This window comes from Ceratotherium simum, chromosome 3 (genome assembly GCF_057802395.1).
Source record: "Ceratotherium simum simum isolate JZ-2026a chromosome 3, ASM5780239v1, whole genome shotgun sequence".
NCBI lineage: Eukaryota > Metazoa > Chordata > Mammalia > Perissodactyla > Rhinocerotidae > Ceratotherium > Ceratotherium simum.
The window spans coordinates 24,733,221-24,753,660 of NC_141902.1; the positions used below are offsets into that span (position 1 = coordinate 24,733,221).

Genomic DNA, 20,440 nt, shown 5'->3' on the forward strand with positions numbered 1-20,440 from the left:
AAATTGCTAGCTCTTCTGATTAATACAGAATTCCTTCCTGAAGATAGATTTTTAGGAGATATTTAATGGTGGGAGAGAAACAAGTTTTATTTAAAGATCTCTTTTCTCCTCAAATATAAAAGTAGCAGACCCTCAATTGATGGATTTTGCCCTTAGCACTCTTTTTTTCCCTGATTATAAAAAGCCAGGAGGAAGGGGAAAACTCTTTTATAAATGAGTTGTTAGTGTTTCTTCTCAAATAAAAATCAGTCAAAAAATATTTATTGGGGCCGGCCCCGGGGTGTAGCAGTTAAGTGTGCATGCTTCGCTGCTGGCGGCCCGGGTTCGGATCCTGGGCGCGCACCGATGCCCCGCTTGTCAGGCCATGCTGTGGTGGCATCCCATATAAAGTGGAGGAAGATGGGCACAGATGTTAGCCCAGGGCTAGCCTTCCTCAGCAAAAAGAGGAGAATTGGCGTGGATGTTAGCTCAGGGCTGATCTTCCTCACCAAAAAAAAAAAAAAAGTATTTATTGAATTCCTTCTATATACATATCTCCATGCTAGAATACATGGGGAATTAGCACATTGTAAAATCTATTAGAAAGAAGACAATTGTACGTAAAACTAACAATAGAAGATAGTATGTTTTTAGGTGACATATAAATAGTACAGACACATGTACCAAAGGAATTCAGAAGAGTAAAAGCTCTCTGAGCACTGGAGTGATTAGAAAGAGCCTCATGAAGGTATAGGACTTGAACTGAGCCTTACAAATAGGTAGGATTTGAATTGGCACAGAGGAGACGAGGGTTTTTTGGAAGGTACAAAGGCATAGAGCTAGGAGTCAAGGTGATATTTTTATTTTTATTTTTTTTTTATTTTTTATTTTTTATTTTTTTTAAAGATTTTTTTTTATTTATTCAGTTTTTTCCCCCCAAAGCCCCAGTAGATAGTTGTATGTCATAGGTTCACATCCTTCTAGTTGCTGTACGTGGGACTCGGCCTCGCGTTGGATGGAGAAGTGGTGCCTCGGGGCGCTCCCGGGATCCGAACCCGGGCCGCCAGCATCAGAGCGCGCGCACTTAACCGCTAAGCCACGGAGCCGGCCCAAAGGTGATATTTTTAAAGGAGAAGTAGTAAACGAATCTAGCCAGCATCAAGTATTCTTTCATATTCAAGAAGAGTCAGAGAAACAATTAAAAAGGTAGATGGGGATAATATTGCGGAAGGCTTTGAATATCAAGCCAATGAATATGAGCTTTTTTATTCTAAAGGTGATGGGGGAACCATTGAAAATTATTGATAGGAACATGATTTGATAAAGAACTCTTTCTTAGAGGCCGGCCCTGTGGCTTGGTGGTTAAGTGCGCGCGCTGCGATGCTGGTGGCCCGGGTTCGGATCCCGGGTGCGCATCGAGGCACCACTTCTCCGTTCATCCTGGGGCCGAGTCCCACATACAGCAACTAGAAGGATGTGCAGCTACGACATACAACTATCCACTGGGGCTTTGGGGGGAAAAAATAAAATAAATAAAATCTTGAAAAAAAAAAAAAAAAAAAAAAGAACTCTTTCTTAGAAAAGGAAGCCTCTCTCAGTTCTAAATGTAACTTGAAATGAAACTGAGGAATGGATCCTGAAATAGAAATAAAGTTTCAAAAGCAAATAAAGGTTTAGAGTGAGCGTAGCCAGTCTCTTCAGTGCTTTATGCCATCAGCAGGACTCTGCCTATGGCTATAATTGATGGAGGGAAAATAACAGGTAAAAGAAAAGGAAAGAGAGGGGTGAAAAATAAATTAGAAGAATGTAGTAAATTGTAGAGTAAGCTGATAATTGCCATATGTGCTCTTCAGTGTACTCTCTGTCATAAACTTTCCTACATCTGATCTTGGCTAGAATATGAATTTCGTTATAGATGTGGTACAGAATTTGGTCAAGGTCCTAAATGGAGTGGTAGTTTGGAGTTGTGGCAGTGCTTAGTTAGATCAGTGGTAATACCTGGAGTTTACCCAGAAATTAGATTCTTTCAGGTGTGTCGTCTTAGTCCACCATAAGCCAGTAAACTATTGGGATGCCAGCTTATTTGTGGCTTTGGATGTTTTGGGGTTCTCTCTTTAATAAGATTTTGATTAAAGGAAGGTTCCTAGTAACATATTTTGCCAATCAGTAGTAGCACCTGAGGATTTTTTTTTTTTTTTTTTTTTTAGCATTACTGTTTTTAAGAATGTGGATTCCTGGGCCTGACCCCAAGAATCTCAGAGAATGTGAGTCCTGGAACTCTACATTTTTTAAGTCCCCTGGTAGTTCTGTTGATCAACTCAATTTATGAATGACTAACTGAAGGAATAGTTTTTCAGTATTATTTTTAATCAAGATCCTTGGCTTATATTCCAGCAACCTCCCATTTATGTTCTATAGACAAAATCCCAAACAGGAAGGAAGAATTGGTTTATAAAGTCCTCCGTGGGATTCTTCTCCTCGACTTCTTATCTCTCCACCATTTTCTTCAGATTTTTCTAAAGTGTTGGGAGTCAGTATCCACCCTCCATACTCAGAAGTTGTCTGGATTCCCTTCTAAACCATGACTGAGTATACAAAAGTCCTTGTTGCCTTCAGTTAATTTTTTCAAAAAGAGCTCAATCTAGGAAATTTAGGAGGAAAAATACAACAACATTTAAAAATGGATATTCAGAATACAGATTCTTTAAGAAAGGTATAGCCCCGTGGGATCTTAGCCAGGATCTTTGGCATGTAGCCCTCATTCCTTTTTCTCACGTTAAATCTGGATGCTGAGATTCTCGAGAAATGCTGGATGAGTTACTTATACAGCTAACATGAGTCACATTTAGGTTGGGCATCATTGCCAGGTCTCCATTCTCTTAATTCCTGCTTCTTATTCATATTCAAGGCTACCTTTTGGCCACAGGCTTTGCTGTGATCTCCAGCTACCTTATTTGGGTCCTGCAAACTCTGCCTAGAGATTTATTTTCTAGGATGAAGAAACTATTTTCCTATATGGCCCTTAAACATTGTTCACTTTAATACACTCTACACTGTCTAGCAGCCACCTTTTCCTTTCTCCTGAAGGCTTCTGGCTTCGGAATCTTAGAAATCTTACATTCATCCTGACTTGCTTTTCAACTCCTGAAATACATTTGTTAACGTGTTACCTCTACTCTTTGTTAAAGGTGCTCAGTTTCTACACGTATTAACATCTGGCTTTCAGACACTCATTGGCCATGTGCTCATAATAGATGTCACTTTTCCCAGAACCTTGTCTGCATCACATCAGCTCCTTACAAGGAGCTAGAACGAGATTCCTCATCTCTTCCTTATATTTTGTATTGCTTACCAAGTGCTTATTTCATGTCTGAGGGTCCCCTCCAATTATCACTTTTTTTGCAAAACAGTGAGGACCAAAACTTTCTGAAGAGCCCTGTCCATTTTTCCCACCTCTTCGATGACTTATTACTCAGATGCTTCCAGAGGAATAATCATCTAGAATCCTATCGCTGCCATTTTACAATATCAAAATAACATTATGATCTAATAGAATAGCGTACAGCTTGTAATAGGTGGAGAAAGAGGCTATTTGCTTGTACATATCTAATTTTAAAACCGCAACTCTAAAGCTCTCATTTGATCTGTTTAACACATTTATCTGTGGCCAACTTTGTACATGCCTTTTTTCCTTCCCTAAAATCACATTTATTTATTCAGAGCGTATATGTGCATATTGAAAGCCTGTTATTTACCACAAAGCATCTTTCATATGACTTTAAATATATGCTTATCACTCTTGTATTTAAATTGAAAAGAAAACAACCAAGAGAATGTTTCTTATATAAAACTTGCAGTGATAAAAGCGAGTACTTGGGATGGCTAGGCCTATGAATTTAGCTGTTTATAGTATTTGAGAAGTATCTGAGAATCTCTTCTATAGGTTTTCCCTCCAGAGTGTAGGCTTTTAACCTTTTAAAAATGTTTGTTTTCTTATTACAAAAAGTAGTATATTCGTTAAAGAAAATTTGCAAAACTAGAAAAAACAAATTTTTAGATTATCCAGTAGTCCTACAAACTAAAATAACCACAATTGATATTTTGGTGTATATTTTTTTTTTCTTTCTTTTTCTTTTCTTTTTTTTTTTTTTTTTTTGGTGAGGAAGATTAGCCTTGAGCTAACATCTCTTGCCAATCCTCCTGGTGTTGCTGAGGAAGATTGGCCCTGGGCTAACATCCGTGCCCATCCCCCTCTCCTTTACATGTGGGATGCCTGCCACAGCATGGCTTGATAAGTGGTACGTAGGTCTGTGCCCCGGATCCGAACCTGTGAACCCCGGGCTGCCAAAGCAGAGCACGCACACCCAACCATTATGCCGCCGGGCTGGCCCCTACTTTTTTTCTTTTTAATTCTTGAGCATCTGAATAATGATTTTTTTTTATGACGTTACTTTTTAGAGCAGTTTTAGGTTCACAGCAAAATTCAGAGGAAGATATGGAGATTTCCCATATGCACTGTGCCCCCACATGTGTATAGCCTCTCCTATAATCTCCCATTATCCCTCGCCAGAGTGGTACACTTCGTAAAATTGGTGAACCTACCTTCACACATCGTAATCACCCAAAGTTCATAGATACCTTAGAGTTCACTCTTGATGTTGTACATTCTGTGGGTTTGGACAAATGTATAATGACATGTATCTATCCTTATAGTATCATCCAGAGTATTTGCACTGCCCTAAAAATCCTCTGCTCTGCCTATTCATCACACCCCCCTGCCTTTTTTTCCTTTTTTGTTAAACTATAATAAGTTTCTTCTCCTTATACTTGCAAAGGAGCTTGGCCTAAAATTCATGAATAATAATGTCTTTTGTTTTGGTTTTACTCATTTTGTAATTTAACCTATTCAGGTCATTTAGTTATGAAATCATTGATTATTACAGCCACTACATTATTTATTAATCTCTTACAGATTATTCTTCAGATATTTGCTAAAGAATCTGGCCTGTCACTATATATCTTAACCACAGATCCTGTACACACACTCATAATGCAAGTTTTTATTCACTAACCCAGATATGAGATAGTATATATTCAGAGATCCTGTTAATCAAGTGAAGTTTCTTCTTTTAGTTACAAAAGCAAAGATCTAGTTCATTTTAGATTGTTGGGATACAGAAATGAGCGAAGACGTTGGGTTAGAGCTCACACTGTCTGCCTTATCTGCACTAGTTTAAATACTATTCGTGTAGAACATGGTTTTGTGAATCATTTACACCCTTTGCACTGTATTAAAACTGACCCCAATCTAGCTGAGTAAGTGTCTAGAAGATAATTATCTTTAGGCCCTTTTCTAAACTGGTTCTTATCAATATTTGCATTGCTACTCTGTGTAATAGTTCAATACTGGTAGGAAACTTAGAAATCTTCCAGTCCATCCCCTCTTTCTCAGTCAAGACATTGAGACCCAAATTATTTAATTGATTTACCCACAGTTACCTTCCTTCATGGAATGTGAGTGAAATTTTTTTACAGTTTTACACGGAGTTATTCTTTGGAATGACCTAGATTAGTGGTTTTCAAGCTTTCTTTTAATAGAACTTATTTTTCCTTAAAAAAAATCTCACCTTGAGCTCCATATATAAAACATAATTGAGAGGGCCCATTTCTGAGGCCCTGTCCAGTTGGCTTGAAATAATTTCTAGGAACTTTAGGGCCCTGAAAACCATTCATCTAAGTACTTATTTTGTGAGATTGTTGTTTTACAACTGGTATATTAGTCATAATATTTTGGTCAAAACTAGTGGTAGCGATAGGCAGTCCAAAAAAATGGACACTAAACATAGTGAAGTCTTGAGCTTTGATTCAGAGTGACAAAACATTTTATAGAAATAACAGCACTTTGTATTTGTACATCCCTGCTAGACAATTTGAAGCCACTGGTAATTATTTTACATTTATTTGAGTTATTTGTAATATGTGAATTGCCTTTGGGATATTAAAAATATTCCAGACATGCACAGCAGGAATTATCAATAAGACCCTGACCCTTAGGGCTGTGTGTAGTCTTTTCTTCTGCATAGAAGTCAAAAAATTGATATAGATAATGTATAGACCAGCTCATATGCTATGATTGAATTTTAGAAGGCAGCCTTGAATGAACATTCACGTTATGAGTGTGACTTGATTTTCTTTCATTTGATAGGAAAAAGCTCCTCTGTTTCTGAAGAGAAAGGTGAATCTGATGATGAGAAACCAAGGAAAGGAGAAAGACGATCATCCAGGGTCAGACAGGTAACCAGACACCTCCTAAAGCTTCTATCACCTCTTTGGGTAGTGCTTTGGACAGCTCCTCCTCCTCTTCCTCCTCAGACTCTTACAGAATGGGTGTTTCTCTAGATTTCTATACAGTCATCTTTCTCCTCTTTATCATCTTTTTCTCTTTTTTGTGTGTGTGTGAGGAAGATCAGCCCTGAGCTAACATCCATGCCAATCCTCCTGTTTCTGCTGAGGAAGACTGGCCCTGAGCTAATATCCGTGCCGAGCTTCGTCTGCTTTATGTGGGACGCCACCACAGCATGGCCTGACTAGCAGTGTGGTGGTGCGCACCCGGGATCCGAACCCGGGCCACCAGCAGCGGAGCACATGCATTTAACTGCTACGCCATGGGGCCGGCCCATCATTTTTTTTTTTTTTAATTTAGATCTGCTCTGGCCTTTAGATTTTTAAGTGAATATATAGAAAATAAAAGTAACTTGTAAAAGTTAGGCTTGGTCTATATTCCTAAAGCACATTATTAGAAAAGAGATAATTATTCAATTAAAACCTTAAAGCTATATGATACGATGTTAAGTGAGCAGAATACAAAAGTATATGTGTACTGTAATTATGACTGTGGAAAATAAATGATGAGAAGAAAATTAAATATACCAAAATGATAAAAAATAATCACATTAAGTGATAATAGGTCAGTCCCCCCACACACTTTCTAGATATTCAGTTTATATTTATTTTTAAAGCTTGAAGCTAAAAAATGAACTACTAGCAGTTTCATTATTCTATTCCTCTTGGTCACTCTATTTTAAGTCCTGTAAGAGCGTATGTTAGTCATGTTTGTCTACTGTCACACTTATTTCTGGTTGCTGAAAGTGTATATCATTGAGTTTCTCCTTCCTGTGTGTGTCTCGTGAGATACTTTTTTCTCCTCTCTTGATAGTGAGCAAATACACTTGGAACCATTGTATATCTTTTCTTTCAGGCAAGAGCAGCTAAACTCTCTGAGTGCAGCCAGGCTGTTGAGGAGGAAGAGGATCAAGAAACACCTTCCAGAAACCTGAGGGTCAGAGCAGATCGAAATTTGAAAACAGAGGAAGAAGAGGAGGAAGAGGAAGAGGAAGAAGAGGAGGGAGAGGAGGAAGAAGAAGATGAGGGACAAAAATCTAGGGATGCACCAGTCCTGAAACAGTTTAAGAAAGAAGAGGGAGAAGAGATACCCATTGCAAAACCAGAGGAGGTGATGGATGAGAGACCCCAAACCATAAGATTCCAGGAACAGGAGGGGTTAGAGAGAGGAGGGAGAGTTACAAGGTCCCAGGAAGAGGCTAGAAGAAGTCATCTGGCCAGACATCAGCAGGAAAAAGAGGTGAAAACAACTTCTCCCCTTGAGGAAGAAGAAAGAGAAATAAAATCTTCAAAAGGCTTGGAGGAAAAATCAAAGTCCCCTTCCCCTCCTCGATTGACTGAAGATCTGGAGAAGGCCCCTCTTGTGCTGCAGCCAGAGCAGACTGCCAGTGAGGAGGAGACTCCCCCACCTTTACTTACCAAGGAAGCATCTTCACCACCTAATACACAACTCCAAAGTGAAGAAGAAATAGAGCCCATGGAAGGCCCAGCCCCTCCTGTCCTCATTCAGTTATCTCCTCCTAATACAGATGCTAAGGCCAGGGAGCTATTAATATCTCAGCATATTGTCCAGTCGGTGGGAGGCCTGTCTCCTTTGTCAAGTCCTGCAGACACCAAAGCGGAATCTCCAGCAGAGAAAGTGCCCAAGGAAAATGTCCTGCCTCCAGTTCAGAAAAGCACACTAGCTGAATCCTCAACCCAGAAGAGTCTTGAAACTGAATCAGAAAAATCTGCTCAACCGCTCTCTCTAAAAATCGAGGAATTAGCACCGGCCAAAGGGGTCACTGAGCAGTCTCTGAAACAGCCTTCTTTGGAACAGAAGGAAGACAGAAGGGCTTCTCATACCCTTCTCTCAAGCCACAGAGTAAAACAATCAGCTGGCTCATCCTCTAGCCGGTCCTCCTCATCTTCATCCTCCAGTTCTAGATCAAGATCTCGCTCTCCTGACAGCTCAGGCTCTCAGTCTCACTCACCTCCAAGATCCAAGCAGAGAGGTGTATCTCGGGCACGTACTCACACCAACCCTTGTGGTAGATCCAAGATGGGCTCTAGATCAACATCAGAGTCCAGGTCACGTTCCCATTCTCGTTCCCGTTCAGCATCAAGCAGCAGCAGAAAAGTAAGTGTGGGAAAATCCTGGTTGCGTTGATGTTCTTTCTGTACTCCAGTGTTTTTCAACCCCGGGAGAACCTATCATGATTTCTGGCAGGAATAGGAAAAGCTTCCTTTAGTCCCAGTTCAGTGATTACTTTCCCCTCATTTCAGAGTTAAATTTTCAATTAATTGATCCCTAAATAGGATCCTTTTTCATTTTGAATCCCTTTGATTCCAAAGAATGTTGAATCCACTTACCCATCTCCTCCATTAGACTATCAACTTCTTGAAGGTATGGCCATGCCTTTTTATGTGTGTATCCCAGTACCCAGCACCTAGTTGGGACTTAATAAATAATTTGTTGAGTAGTCTAGGAAGTTAGGGAGATCAGTAACTCAAACAGCAATAAACATAGGGACAGAAAGATCCAAAGTATTAAATTGGGTCAATGTAAGTTGGAAAACTCAGTGATCTACTGAATATATACTATATAAAATAATTTGTCTTATGTGTTTCATTTCTTCAGTCTCTGAGCCCTGGAGTCTCCAGGGACAGCAGCACCAGCTACACTGAAACCAAAGATCCCTCTTCTGGTCAGGAGGTTGTAACTCCACCAGTGCCACAACTGCAGGTCCTTGAGCCAAAGGAGACTTCCACATCATCCTCTATCCAAGTGAGGCGTATGAGCCAACCTGAGCCAGCCGAAAAGCATGTGACCCAGAGGTTACAGCCTGACCGGGTAGGCTATCATGCCCCCTCCCTAGAGGGAGATGGAAGATTAGGCGTGATTTTCCTTGTTGTGTTAACTATAAAACTGAAAGGTCAGTATGGACAGGGTTCAACAGAAATGAAGGAGTTTGGGATACCTGTTAGATTCCGCTTAACTCATTTCTAACTCCTGGGTTCATGGAAGCTCTACATGAGGCCAAGCAGCAGAGTTCTCATCTCCGAGGCTCTCAAGGTCGTTCTTCCTCAGAAAGTCTTTTTTCTGCCCCAAAGGAAGCCTTTTCTCAGTTCTCTCGAAAAAGAATTCTTTTTTTTTTTTTTGTGAGGAAGATCAGCCCTGAGCTAACATCCGTGCTAATCCTCCTCTTTTTGCTGAGGAAGACTGGCTCTGAGCTAACATCTATTGTCAATCCTCCTCCTTTTTTTCCCCCAAAGCCACAGTAGATAATTATATGTCATAGTTGCACATCCTTCTAGTTGCTGTATGTGGGACGTGGCCTCAGCATGGCCGGAGAAGCGGTGCGTCGGTGCACGCCTGGGATCCAAACCCGGGCTGCCAGTAGTGTAGCACGCGCACTTAACTGCTAAGCCATGGGGCCAGCCCTCGAAAAAGAATTCTAATAAAATGATTGCTGGAGTAGAAGTTCTTTAAGCAGTATTCCATTCCACTTTCTAAAATGAAATAACGAAGATATATAGGGCTGTGTGTGGAGCTAGTACTGTGTCCTGCTCTGCCTTTTACCAGCTCCACGTTAAAGAAAAGAAACCAAGCAGATTTAAGTACGTTGCTATGTTTGTTTTGCTATGTTTGTCCTGACAGGGGAGCCCAAAGAAGTGTGAAGCTGAAGAGGCAGAGCCACCAGCTGCCACACAGCCCCAAACCTCAGAGACTCAGACTTCTCACCTACTGGAATCAGAAAGGAGTCATCTCACAGTGTAAGTGATATATCTCACCTGGGGTGTAACAGGGACCGAGAAGTGTGTCATAGTTCTTTGCTCCCTGGAGTTCTTTGACGAAGCTGTCTAGTTTCCTTTTAAAACATGTAGGCAGAGCTTTATCTGGACAAAGGCTAGACTTCAGTTACTGTGTTGGCAGCTGCCACCAGAACTCTTAAAGTAGTCTGGAAAGTAGCGGTGAGAGCGTAAGGAAACCCATATCTGGAATCATCTAACCAAAATAATTCCTTTAAGGAGCAGTCAGCAGAGGTTTCTGTTCCCAAACTAAAGATGGTGTAAGGAAATTGACTCAGGGCATCTTAACTCAATCTGTAGCTCACGTTTATCAGCTCCAACTGAGCCTAGGAACAGTTTAATAAAGGATACTGAGGGTCTACAAAGAAAAGCACAAGAGGGTGCTGGTTTTTAGTGTCTGTATTTTCCCTGGTTATTATCTGTCATTAAATTTATTAAGCACAGTCTATCTTAGTTAGCTCTTAACAGCATACAGTACAGCAAAAAGTAAAGTCCATATCAAGTCAGAAGCTTATTCCTGGGCCCCTAAGACCCTTGATTTTATCATTTATACAAATAATGTGGGTTTTTTATTCCTTATATTTAGTCCTAGAAAAATCTCTTATATCAGTTTAAAATTTGAAATTGAACAGGTATGTCCTTCGTTATTCTGAGCTAGATGTTATAAATTAAGAAGCCATTGAAACAAAATGCCTGACTTCAAAGTCTCCTGGGAAATGAACAAGAAAAGCATTGTGGAAATAAGATGGCTTAGCTTTTAGACTTTAGGAATCCTGTACTGCTTTGGGGAATGTCCTGTATAGACAGTTGGCCTAAAGTTGTTCCATGATTGTTTTTATGTCATTTTAACACTAATACCATCAGTATGATTTTTCCCCCTTATGTAAAAGACTAATGATTTACATTCTTCTGAGAGCTTCAGACTGTCTTTTGCCTGTGATTTTGGAGGGTGGTGGGCAGGTGACGTGATTTATTATCTCATTTCCTTATGACTTTAATGATAGTTTTGTGCTCCTTACTGTGTATCTTTTGCCTTGGGATATACCCTTGCTACTGTCCCTTCTAATATTTTTGCCTCTGCTGCCATCTTGTGGCCATTACATTTTTGGTTTGAAAGCCAAAACTTCACTCTACTTCCTTTGAAAAGTTTTTATTTTTCCCTTTTGGGATGGGTACATTATCCTTTGGAAAAGAGTTTTTCTTCTAGGACCATAAAGTGAAAATCCAGCGGATTCTCTGGAAGGTGTTCAGGATTCCCCAGCTACACCATCGATGAGGAGATGGGGTGACACCTTCCCTTCCATATCCATCAACCAGAGATAATAGCTGCCCTCCCCTCCTCCATCCCAAGGGGGTACCGCGTGTCGTTTGTATAATGGCAGTTTCGAAGTAGGTGTTGACAGCCTGCTACTAATTGGGCCTGAGCAACTGCCTCCTATGCACCTTGAGAACAAGTAATTTTCTGAAAAGCTCTTTTCTTGCCCTAAAGTTCTATGACATCCTGGCAGTAGAATGGCACTTTATGCTGTTTTGAAGCATCTTTATTTCTGGACTTTTGCATGCAAGTCCAGGACAGATGAAGTTTGGAGTCATATACAGGGTTTTTCTCCCCAGGTAAGGGTGGCTTTGATCTTCATTTTATGACTGAGGTAATCTAGTCACATTGATCCTGGCAAGGTGATAGACAAGTGGCCCCTTGGGCAAATACAGAGGTTGTCCATTGTTGCCTAGGCAGGCTTCAGTGGAGCAGCCTATAGATTAGAAATGCAGTGTGAGCTCAGGAGTATCTCACATGCATCCCTCTTACCTGCTTTCCTTCTGCCTGCTTTCCAGATGGTCTATTCAGCAGCCTATCCAAAAGACATGCCCAAAGGCCTAAACCCATGGGCTATTCTGGCAATGGATTTGGTAAATGAATCTTTGAGAAGTTTGCCTACATTTCTGGAGGCCCTACAACTGATTCACAACACTCCTCCTGGTCTTTCACCCCTCTAGAGTCCTAGTGTTCAGCCTGGTGACCTCTGGAGTCCTGGCCAATTTTAGAAATGGCATCAACAGTACTAAATGGAAAAGACCATTTGTGGCTTAACCTTGGTTTTCCTGTCTGTCTCAACAAGAAGTCACATGACTTTAAAAAACAGAGCTAGGGCCTATTGATTCAATAACATGTTAAGAAAAAAAATTAAGCTTTACTTCAAGGACCTCTCACCACTTGGAAGACATTGCCTAACTTTTTTGCTGTGCTTGGTTAAATACATTCTGATTCTGATTGTGGCCTAAGGAATTCTAGATTTATGAGGTAAGGTGTCTTTTTCATTGCTTGGAGCAGGAATTTATGAGCCCTCAGTCCTATTTCAGTTGAGCCGTGTTCCAGAATCCAGTCTTTTGCCTGCTACGCGTATAACCAAAAGGTCCTCATACAGCAGAAAATAATGGTACTCTCTTTTTACGTTAAAAAAAAAAAGAGAGAAAAAAAAGAACTTTGTATGGGCAGCTGTATCATCTAGCAGTAGTTAATTCAAACCTGAATTTTTCTGAGTACAAACTTCCTGTGTACACAAACCTTGCAGGCAATAGCAGCTTTGGGTTCTTGGCACTATGCTTATTTGTCTTTTTGCCTGAGCAGGAGGAAGGAAATGGCCCTTTAAGCCAATATGACAGTGTAATTGATACTCCCCAGGGGACCTACAATGCCAATATAGCAAATGACCCATATTTTTAAAAAGTAGAATTTATTGTCATCGGTAGAGTTTGATCACTAAGAAATTGGTATCTAAGAACACACACCACCAAAATCATACTGTCCTTGATTATCTTGGAACTAGCATGCTCCTGAGGGTATTCTATATTTAAATCTCACTGCCTGAGGGTAGTCAAATCCCACTATTTCTTATTAAATTTCACATCAGGTTCTTAGCTGCTCATGAATTTTGTACAATAACTAAAATTCAAACATATATGCTTACAGAAATTTCCTTTTCCATTAGCTTCTCTGAATCTCATTCATAATCAGATATGAACTGTAATGTGATGTTACTAGCCTCCAAGTAGTTCTCTCCTTTTCTTCGGGGCTACAAATGCTTTGTGTGCTATTTAATTGTGGATAGATATCCCCCACCCCCAACCCCCATGCAATTTCACATATTTTTCAAAGATATCAGAAACATTTGTGCAAGAACTTAAATAAGTGGGAAGGGAGATGCCTTTTGTCTCAAAGAGACTACACAGAAAAGCTGCGTGGAGCTCTGACACATAGCTGACAAGGCTTTGGGACTGGTCCTACAAGTAGATCAAGTCCCCTTTTGGGGCAATTTCAAGAATTCCTCTTTTTCTTATGAAAATAAAGTCTTGGGAATTCTTGGATCCCACAGAATTGATCACGGGGAAATAGGCGGCACAAACTCGCTGTGTCTTAAGAAGGCCAAAGATAACGTGGTAACATTCTTATTCTTGAAAAAACGAGATAGAATTTCCAATAAAAGAAAATTCTTCCTCCAAGGAAGCTACTTCTGGAGAGGCATATTGGCAGCTGAAGGTATTTTAGGACAATTGATGGACAGAGAACATTTATTTGAGGGTGTTTGAGGATAATGTTCTCTGTAGAAATTGAATCTGAAAAAAATTTTTAAGAAGAATACTTTTAGTTCAGCAAGCATTTATTAAAGTGTCCACTTGGTACCCACAATGACAACCTAATTCAGAAATATTTACTGAGAATTTCTTTGTGTTAGGCCCTGGGCTAGGGGCCAAGGGATGCAGTCTCCGACCTTGAGGAACTCTGCAGAGTGGAGGTGAGGGGCAAGTAAACCAGCGGTTATTATACAGCGATGAGGGCATTACCGAAAATCTGTCAAGCCAGTTACTGAATGCCTTTGCATCCGAGAAAGAGCAGTCTACTGTTTGAGGAAACTCCAAAACTCCGTAGGTGGCATCAAATGAAATAATGGTCTATTAAATGTATATGTGTTTATGCACATCCTTACCTTGACCTGGGGTGTCGTCCAAACCAGACTCTTAAGAGTGAACCCTTATCATGCTGTTCCGTGAGATAGGTATTGTTGTTATCTCCACTTCACAGGTTAAGAAATAGATGCACAGAATAAGGGACTTGCCCAGTATCACATCACTTATATGGGGGTGGGGCCACGGCCAAGATTGGGCCCTAGCCAGTTTGACTCTAGAACTCTCAATCTCATTGAGCAGACCGAGACTACCCAGTGAAAAGGAACTCTTAGAGTAGTGTATAAGCATGAGTGCTTTAGCATGCAGTTGGCGTGTAAGTTTAAGATTTTAAGCAGCAGGGAGGAAATTTTATTCCTGGTTAAGTACCCAGAAGCTTGTCTTAGTGCTAAACCTCTACTGCCACTAGGATACAAAAGGAGCACCTTTGCAGTCAACAAATGAGCATTTTGAACATCTACTCAAGTGTTTTTTTTGAATGGTTAAGAGTCAGCTTCCTGTTTCACATTTAGTCTGGTGAAGATGCCCATGATTAATAATTTCCGTTTAGTTCCCAGTCACTTTCTGCCCAGCGGATCACCCCCACCCTTATCTACTTCACAGCCCTCACCTTGGAGCCCTTGCTTCAAGTGGCCTTCAGGCTTCAGCCAACCAAGGTCCCCTTGTGCTGTTTATCCTTTTCCTTTCTGGCTCCAGTGGACCCTGGGGCAGGGTGACCTTATTAAAGACTTTGTGAAACAAAGTTGTCTGTCATCTCTTCAGAGACACCTCTCCCCCCTCTACAGGGAATTCAGAAAGGAACTCTCTGCTTATCCACTCCTTTCACCATCCCTGGCGAGAGGGCAGGTTGGAGTAGTAACATGTGGTCATTGCTGGGGTGAGCAGCCACTTACTGTAGTGATTGGATAGTGCCAATTCTCATCCCACCTCCCCACCTTGAACAGCTAACTGGCTGAGTTGGTTTCAGTGTTCCACGAGTGGCTTCTTGGAGAGAGGGAGGTGGGCACATAAAAAATTGTTCATACTCCTCCATTCTGTGTCTCTTTCAACTTTGGCTTTGTTATCTTCCTCCTTTAATCATGTTTCACTCCCAGCTCTGCTGTTTCCTTTCTTCTTCTCTGGAATCTTCCAAGCAAGCAGCTGTAACTTTGTGTGTCCTCTCCACCCAGCCCCCTCCCCGCCCCCTGGGAAGACAAGGAGAGAGCACCCTCTCCCTGTGGGGCTAGGCCTCGGTAGCTGTTGTAACCTGAGAAAAGAAGGAAAAAGGCCAGGCCTATTGAGCCAGCAGTGAGCTCCCTGTGGCCTGCCAGAGGATAAGAACCTTGCTCACTCAGCGCCCTCCCTCTTTTCTTTCCCCTCCCCTGCTGCAGCAGGGCCCTCCCCCATCCGCACACACGGGCTGCTGGGTAAGTGGCAAGATGGCTCCCCTGCATGTCTCCGGCTGATCGCCGCCGCTCCGCCAATACAATAGAGCCAGCTACTACCAGCAGCCTGGCCCGCTTCCTCCTCCTTCTCCAGAGAGACCAATCCAGCTGAACTCGGGGTTTGCCGTGAGGACCTAACGCTTATCTCTTAAAAGCCAGATCTCTTTTAGCCTCCCCTCACCACCACCACCACCTCCCCTTCCATTTACCATTTTTTGGATCCCCAGTTGCTGCATCTTGATTTTCTCTCTCTGGATCGGGTGGCTGGGGAGGAGGTGGTGGGATCTTGGGACAAGGAAGGTGTTTGTTTTTTTAAAAATTTTTTTAGGATTTTTTTTTGTTTGGTTTTTGTTATTTCTTCCATTCCAGAAAGGGATAAACAGCACTTCCAGGGGGAGAAAAAAAATCATGTTATCAGAAAGCAAAGAAGGGTGAGAGCTTCAAGTTTCCATGTATCCCTTTTCCCCACCGCTTAGCCCACCTCATCTTCCTTCTCTTCCCCATGGCTTTCACTCCGTCTTTCGTTTTGGTTTGTTTTCAGTCATTCTGCTTTCCCCCTTTGTCCTTCCTGCCCGATTTCTAATTGGCCCCACTTGCCCTTTCTATGTGGGAAATAGGTATTTTTTGGATAAGCTTTTTCTTTAGATTTCAGCAGTTGAAGCGCGTGTTTCTGTGGGGGCCTGTTAGCTGGGGGCACAGTTCCGATTTTCCCCTCCCCCTTCCCGTGCATCCCTCCCTGCCTGCTCTGGGGAGGCTGTTCTGACCTCTGGGTGTCAGGCAGCCTGTCAGGAATGCTGAGTTTTTTGGTGGTGGTTATCAGCCTGGGGAGGCTTGCTTTCCCCTCTCATGAAACTTAGGCCTCTGATCATCTTGATTTGATATTTTTTCCCCAGTGTTTGGGTGGTAGTGGGGGTGAGATTAGAGATAGACGTTAGAGATGAAGGCAGAAAAAGAAAATGGGAAGATAGTTTATCTGAAGTGAATCTCTGGGATTCATTGCCTGAAATGGGAGCTAACTTGTGTGATTCAGTGGGGGAGTGGGTTCAGTGTTGGGGGGGGATGCATGGTGTGGGGGAGGGCGTGTCCTGACTGGGAGGCCTGCTCTCTTTATCTCTTGGAAGTTGGAATGAGGGAGTGGGAGAAACTGGGCGAAAGCTGAATATAAGAACAATTCCTACACCTCTGAGCAGGTAAAAGTGGCCTGATTCTTCTCTGAGCTTTCATACCCTCCAGCAGTTATAGTCTTCCCTTCTGGAAGAGGGAGGGTCCTTGTTGAAGCTTGAACCCTCACCAGCCCTCCTTTCTCTGCAGCCCCACCCCCACCATTTCTCCATTCCTGGTGTCTCCAGAGCCTCTGGGTCGGTAGGCCTTTACCTATTAAGCAGTTGATTAAACACAAGGTTGGGACCATTTGCCACAACCATGGCCATTCTGTCTCGTCTTTTTAAGGAATCAGCCTTCCCTTAGTTTCTCATGCAGTTTTGTTAAATAAAGGTGCCAGGGGATAGGGAGGCCACAGGGTTGTGCGCAAATCACAGTCACTTTTGAGGGATTGTTTCCAGAGAGGGTGTTTCTCCTCTTCATACAGGAGTACTCTGGTGAATTACTCTGGTGAATTACCTAAGAACAAACAGTTGGAGTCCTGACCCCACACGACACAGCTTTATCCCATCTGGGCAGTGGGTGGATGTGGTTGCTGTGATCTATGCTCTTTCCCCAAGAAAAACGGTTTCCCACTCTTCCTGTGGGGGCAAGCTCTCTAGTTTGATCTGAAAAGCAGCCCTCCTCTTCCCACCCAAGTGATGAGGCATGGGGGTTTCCTGACCCAAAACCTAAAGTCTTGCTCTCTCTTCCCCTTGGTTCTTTCCTGCCCTTCCCTCCCATCCTCCCCCCATACTGTCAGTGAGGAGAAGGAGGAAGTGACCATGGACACAAGTGAAAACAGACCTGAAAATGAGGTTCCCGAGCCCCCCATGCCTAGTGCAGACCAAGTCAGCAATGATGACCGCCCAGAAGGCAGTGCCGAAGATGAGGAGAAGAAAGAGGTAAATATCCAAGCCACCTGTTGGGGTGGGTGGGCAGGAGTGGACCTAGGGGAAAGAGTAGACACTCTGGTGATCCCTCTTACACAGTGGGATAGATTAAAGAAGGGGCTAGATGGAGACTTGGATCAGGATAGGGCCAAGGGAGAATTCGCTGGTTTAGCAAGGGAGACCCCTTGTGATGGAGACAGGGCTCATTCGTTCCCCTTCCCTGGTTGGGGAGGTAGTGCAGTGCAGTCTCTTGGAAGTTTGTAACTAACGGGAAAGTCAGTTAATGGCCCTTAGATTATCTAAGACTCGAGCTCAGCTTTCCCTGCTACCTTCTCAAGCTTCTCCCTGAGGTAACTAACTACTTTAGCTTTCCCTCCTTTTTAAAAGCCTGTTGGAGCTCAACGCCACCTAGTGGGCTTTGGTGTTTCTCAGCTGACCAGCCATGCTGAGGAATTTTTGTTCCTCATCTGCCCCCCAGTGGTCTCTTTGCAGAGATGTAGCCACTTGGAAGCCAGCACCTGGCATGATCCTGAAGGCCCCGTCTCCATTTCTCTGACCCCTCTACCTCTTTTTTTGGCATATATATTATCTTATGTCCTGCACCCAATTCAGGGGGCTCCCCCCATCAGAGCCAGCGAAGTCTTCTTGGCTCTTAAAGTATTGGAGAAAGAATTAGCTGGGTTTGGGAGTGGGGTAAACGGGTGGGAGGGAGTGTTGTGTGTGTAGCCTTTCTTTGGTGTGTGTTGCGGGGGTGGGGGCCGGTGAAAGTGATTTGATGTGCAGAATATTATTTATTACAAGGTCCTTCTTCCCCGTAAAACTTTGTCCAAGTACCTCATGTACGATAATCCGCCCGTAAAATATAACCCTGCCCAACTGGCCAATCGCTGATGCCGCCTCTTCCTCTGGACCCACCCGCTGCTACTGAGCTGCCCAGTCAGAGCCGAGTCTGCTATCCAGGTGTCTTGGCCAGAGGGGGGCATGTGTATGGGATCCTGTGATGGGCCCCCTTTTGCCTCCCTGCCTTGCTTACATCAGGGGGCCAAGAAGAGCACTGTTCTGGAGAGACTTCTATTGAGAAAGCAAAAGTCATTTGGAAAGGGGTGGACTTGCATCATCTCCCTATTTGGGACACCCCAAGAAGAGCTTGTATCATTGCTGGGGCGCCTGCCCACATGCCCTTGCCCTTTTGAGGACTGTGGGTTGCCTTGTTTGCTACAGACTGTTGGGATTCCCATCTAGGGCACCAAGACCTCCTAAAGAGTCAATGTTTGTGATCACAGTGCCGTGCTGTAAAATACCGAGTGGGGCTCTCTGCTTAAGCTGTGACGACTAGGAACCCTGCAGAGATGTCTAGGGTCTGAGCCCAGGGATTTAATGCTGATGACAGCCCAGCCATGTATCACCACTTGCTCATCAGATGGACTTCCCTTTGGTCCCTGTTGTCCATGGTGAAGGGCAGCATGTTGGTTGCTCCAACTTCTCCTCCATCCCTGGAGGCAGGGGCTCATCCATCCACCTGACTGGAACCACTGTCTCAGCTGGAGTCCCTGAGGAGATGCCACACACAACTCAGAAGAAAAGTATTCTGACCTTGCTGCTGAATGTGTGCCGGGTCCTGGGGCTATCCACTACTACCCCCAGGCTGCCTTCATCAGAGGCTCCATGATCCCACTCGGTGAGAGGACCCCCTCCCCAGTTACAGGCAGAGGAGAAAGGGACTCTGGAGTCATCACCTGGATTCCAAGTATTGGGTGGTGGTGTTGCTGCAGCCTGCCACTGGTGGACATAGGGTCCTGCCTGCCTCTCACGATGAAAGGCCAGGACCATTCCTGCTACTCACAGGCCATCTCATCAGGGACTGCAAGATGATGCCCCTACAGGGCTGGGACTGATGTCTCTGCCCCTTTTCCCCCTGTACCCCTCGCTGAGCCTGGCCACCACCAGTGAACTGTCTTGACATCATGGAAACTGGGCAGCGTCCCCCTACACGTTTCCCTCCCGCCCCCCCTGCGCCCCTGGGAGGACTCTGGCAGTGCCGTGCTGACCACCACGCCGTGCGCCCACCTTTTTTGCCAACCCAACCCCCCACCAATTGCACAGCGCCTAGCAGGGAGGGCTCATTCTGATTGGACCGGCGGTTGACTAGATACAGTACACAGTGAGGTGCGATTGGCTGAACTGAAGATCCCAGGTGTGAGATGGTACCTGGAACATTTGTCATATTCCTAGTTTATTTTCTTCTTTATTTTCTTCTTCTTCTTTTTTTAAAATCTTTTATTTTAATTTTTTTCTTTATCTTTATTTTTCTGATTTCTTTATTGGATTTATTTATTTATTTGGTTCATGTTTTCCTGTTTTAATTAAGACCTTTTTTTTTCTCACTAACTTACCCATCGAGAGCGGCCCGGCTAGGGGTCAGGCTGGCCCTTAACGGAGACCAAGGAGACTTGGTTAGACGACACAAACGGGGCTGAGGGGTGGATGGGGAAAAGGGATTTTATCAAGAGGGTCCTGCCCTACCCTTTAGAAGGGTGGTAGGTCTTAGTTTTTCCAGAAATAAGCATTTAAATCTAAAAATGCTCTATTCCCCTTTTCTCTCTCTCTTCCTCTTTTTGCTCTGTCCATAGTCTTTCCCTACTGAATGTTTGGGGCAGAAACTTGCTGGAAAGAAAGTTTGGAAGTTTCTGGTCCTTGGCAGAGCCACTAAGGCTTAAACCCTGGCCACAGAGGACACATTCAGGCTCCGCGTAGAGCTCTATACAGTGGTTGGGAAGTCTGAGACTTCCCCTGGGGACAGTCTGCCTTTGTAAAAACCTTCCTTTAGCACAGACACCTTTCAATTCTTTC

The 20,440-nt window shown here is 43.3% G+C and overlaps 1 protein-coding gene across 9 annotated transcripts in view; it reads left to right on the plus strand.

Moving 5' to 3' along the window:
- ACIN1 (apoptotic chromatin condensation inducer 1) overlaps nt 1-20,440 on the plus strand; it is a 32,434-nt gene that overhangs the window by 5,851 nt on the left and 6,143 nt on the right. For 4 of the 9 annotated variants that reach the window (XM_087423620.1, XM_087423626.1, XM_087423624.1 and 1 more), the window contains 6 exons: nt 6,185-6,273; nt 7,238-8,500; nt 9,002-9,214; nt 10,022-10,137; nt 13,905-13,964; nt 17,461-17,602. In XM_087423620.1, the coding sequence (XP_087279746.1) occupies nt 6,185-6,273; nt 7,238-8,500; nt 9,002-9,214; nt 10,022-10,137; nt 13,905-13,964; nt 17,461-17,602 (1,883 nt within the window). The other 5 variants (XM_004421234.3, XM_004421235.3, XM_004421236.3 and 2 more) reach the window with 3 other exon arrangements.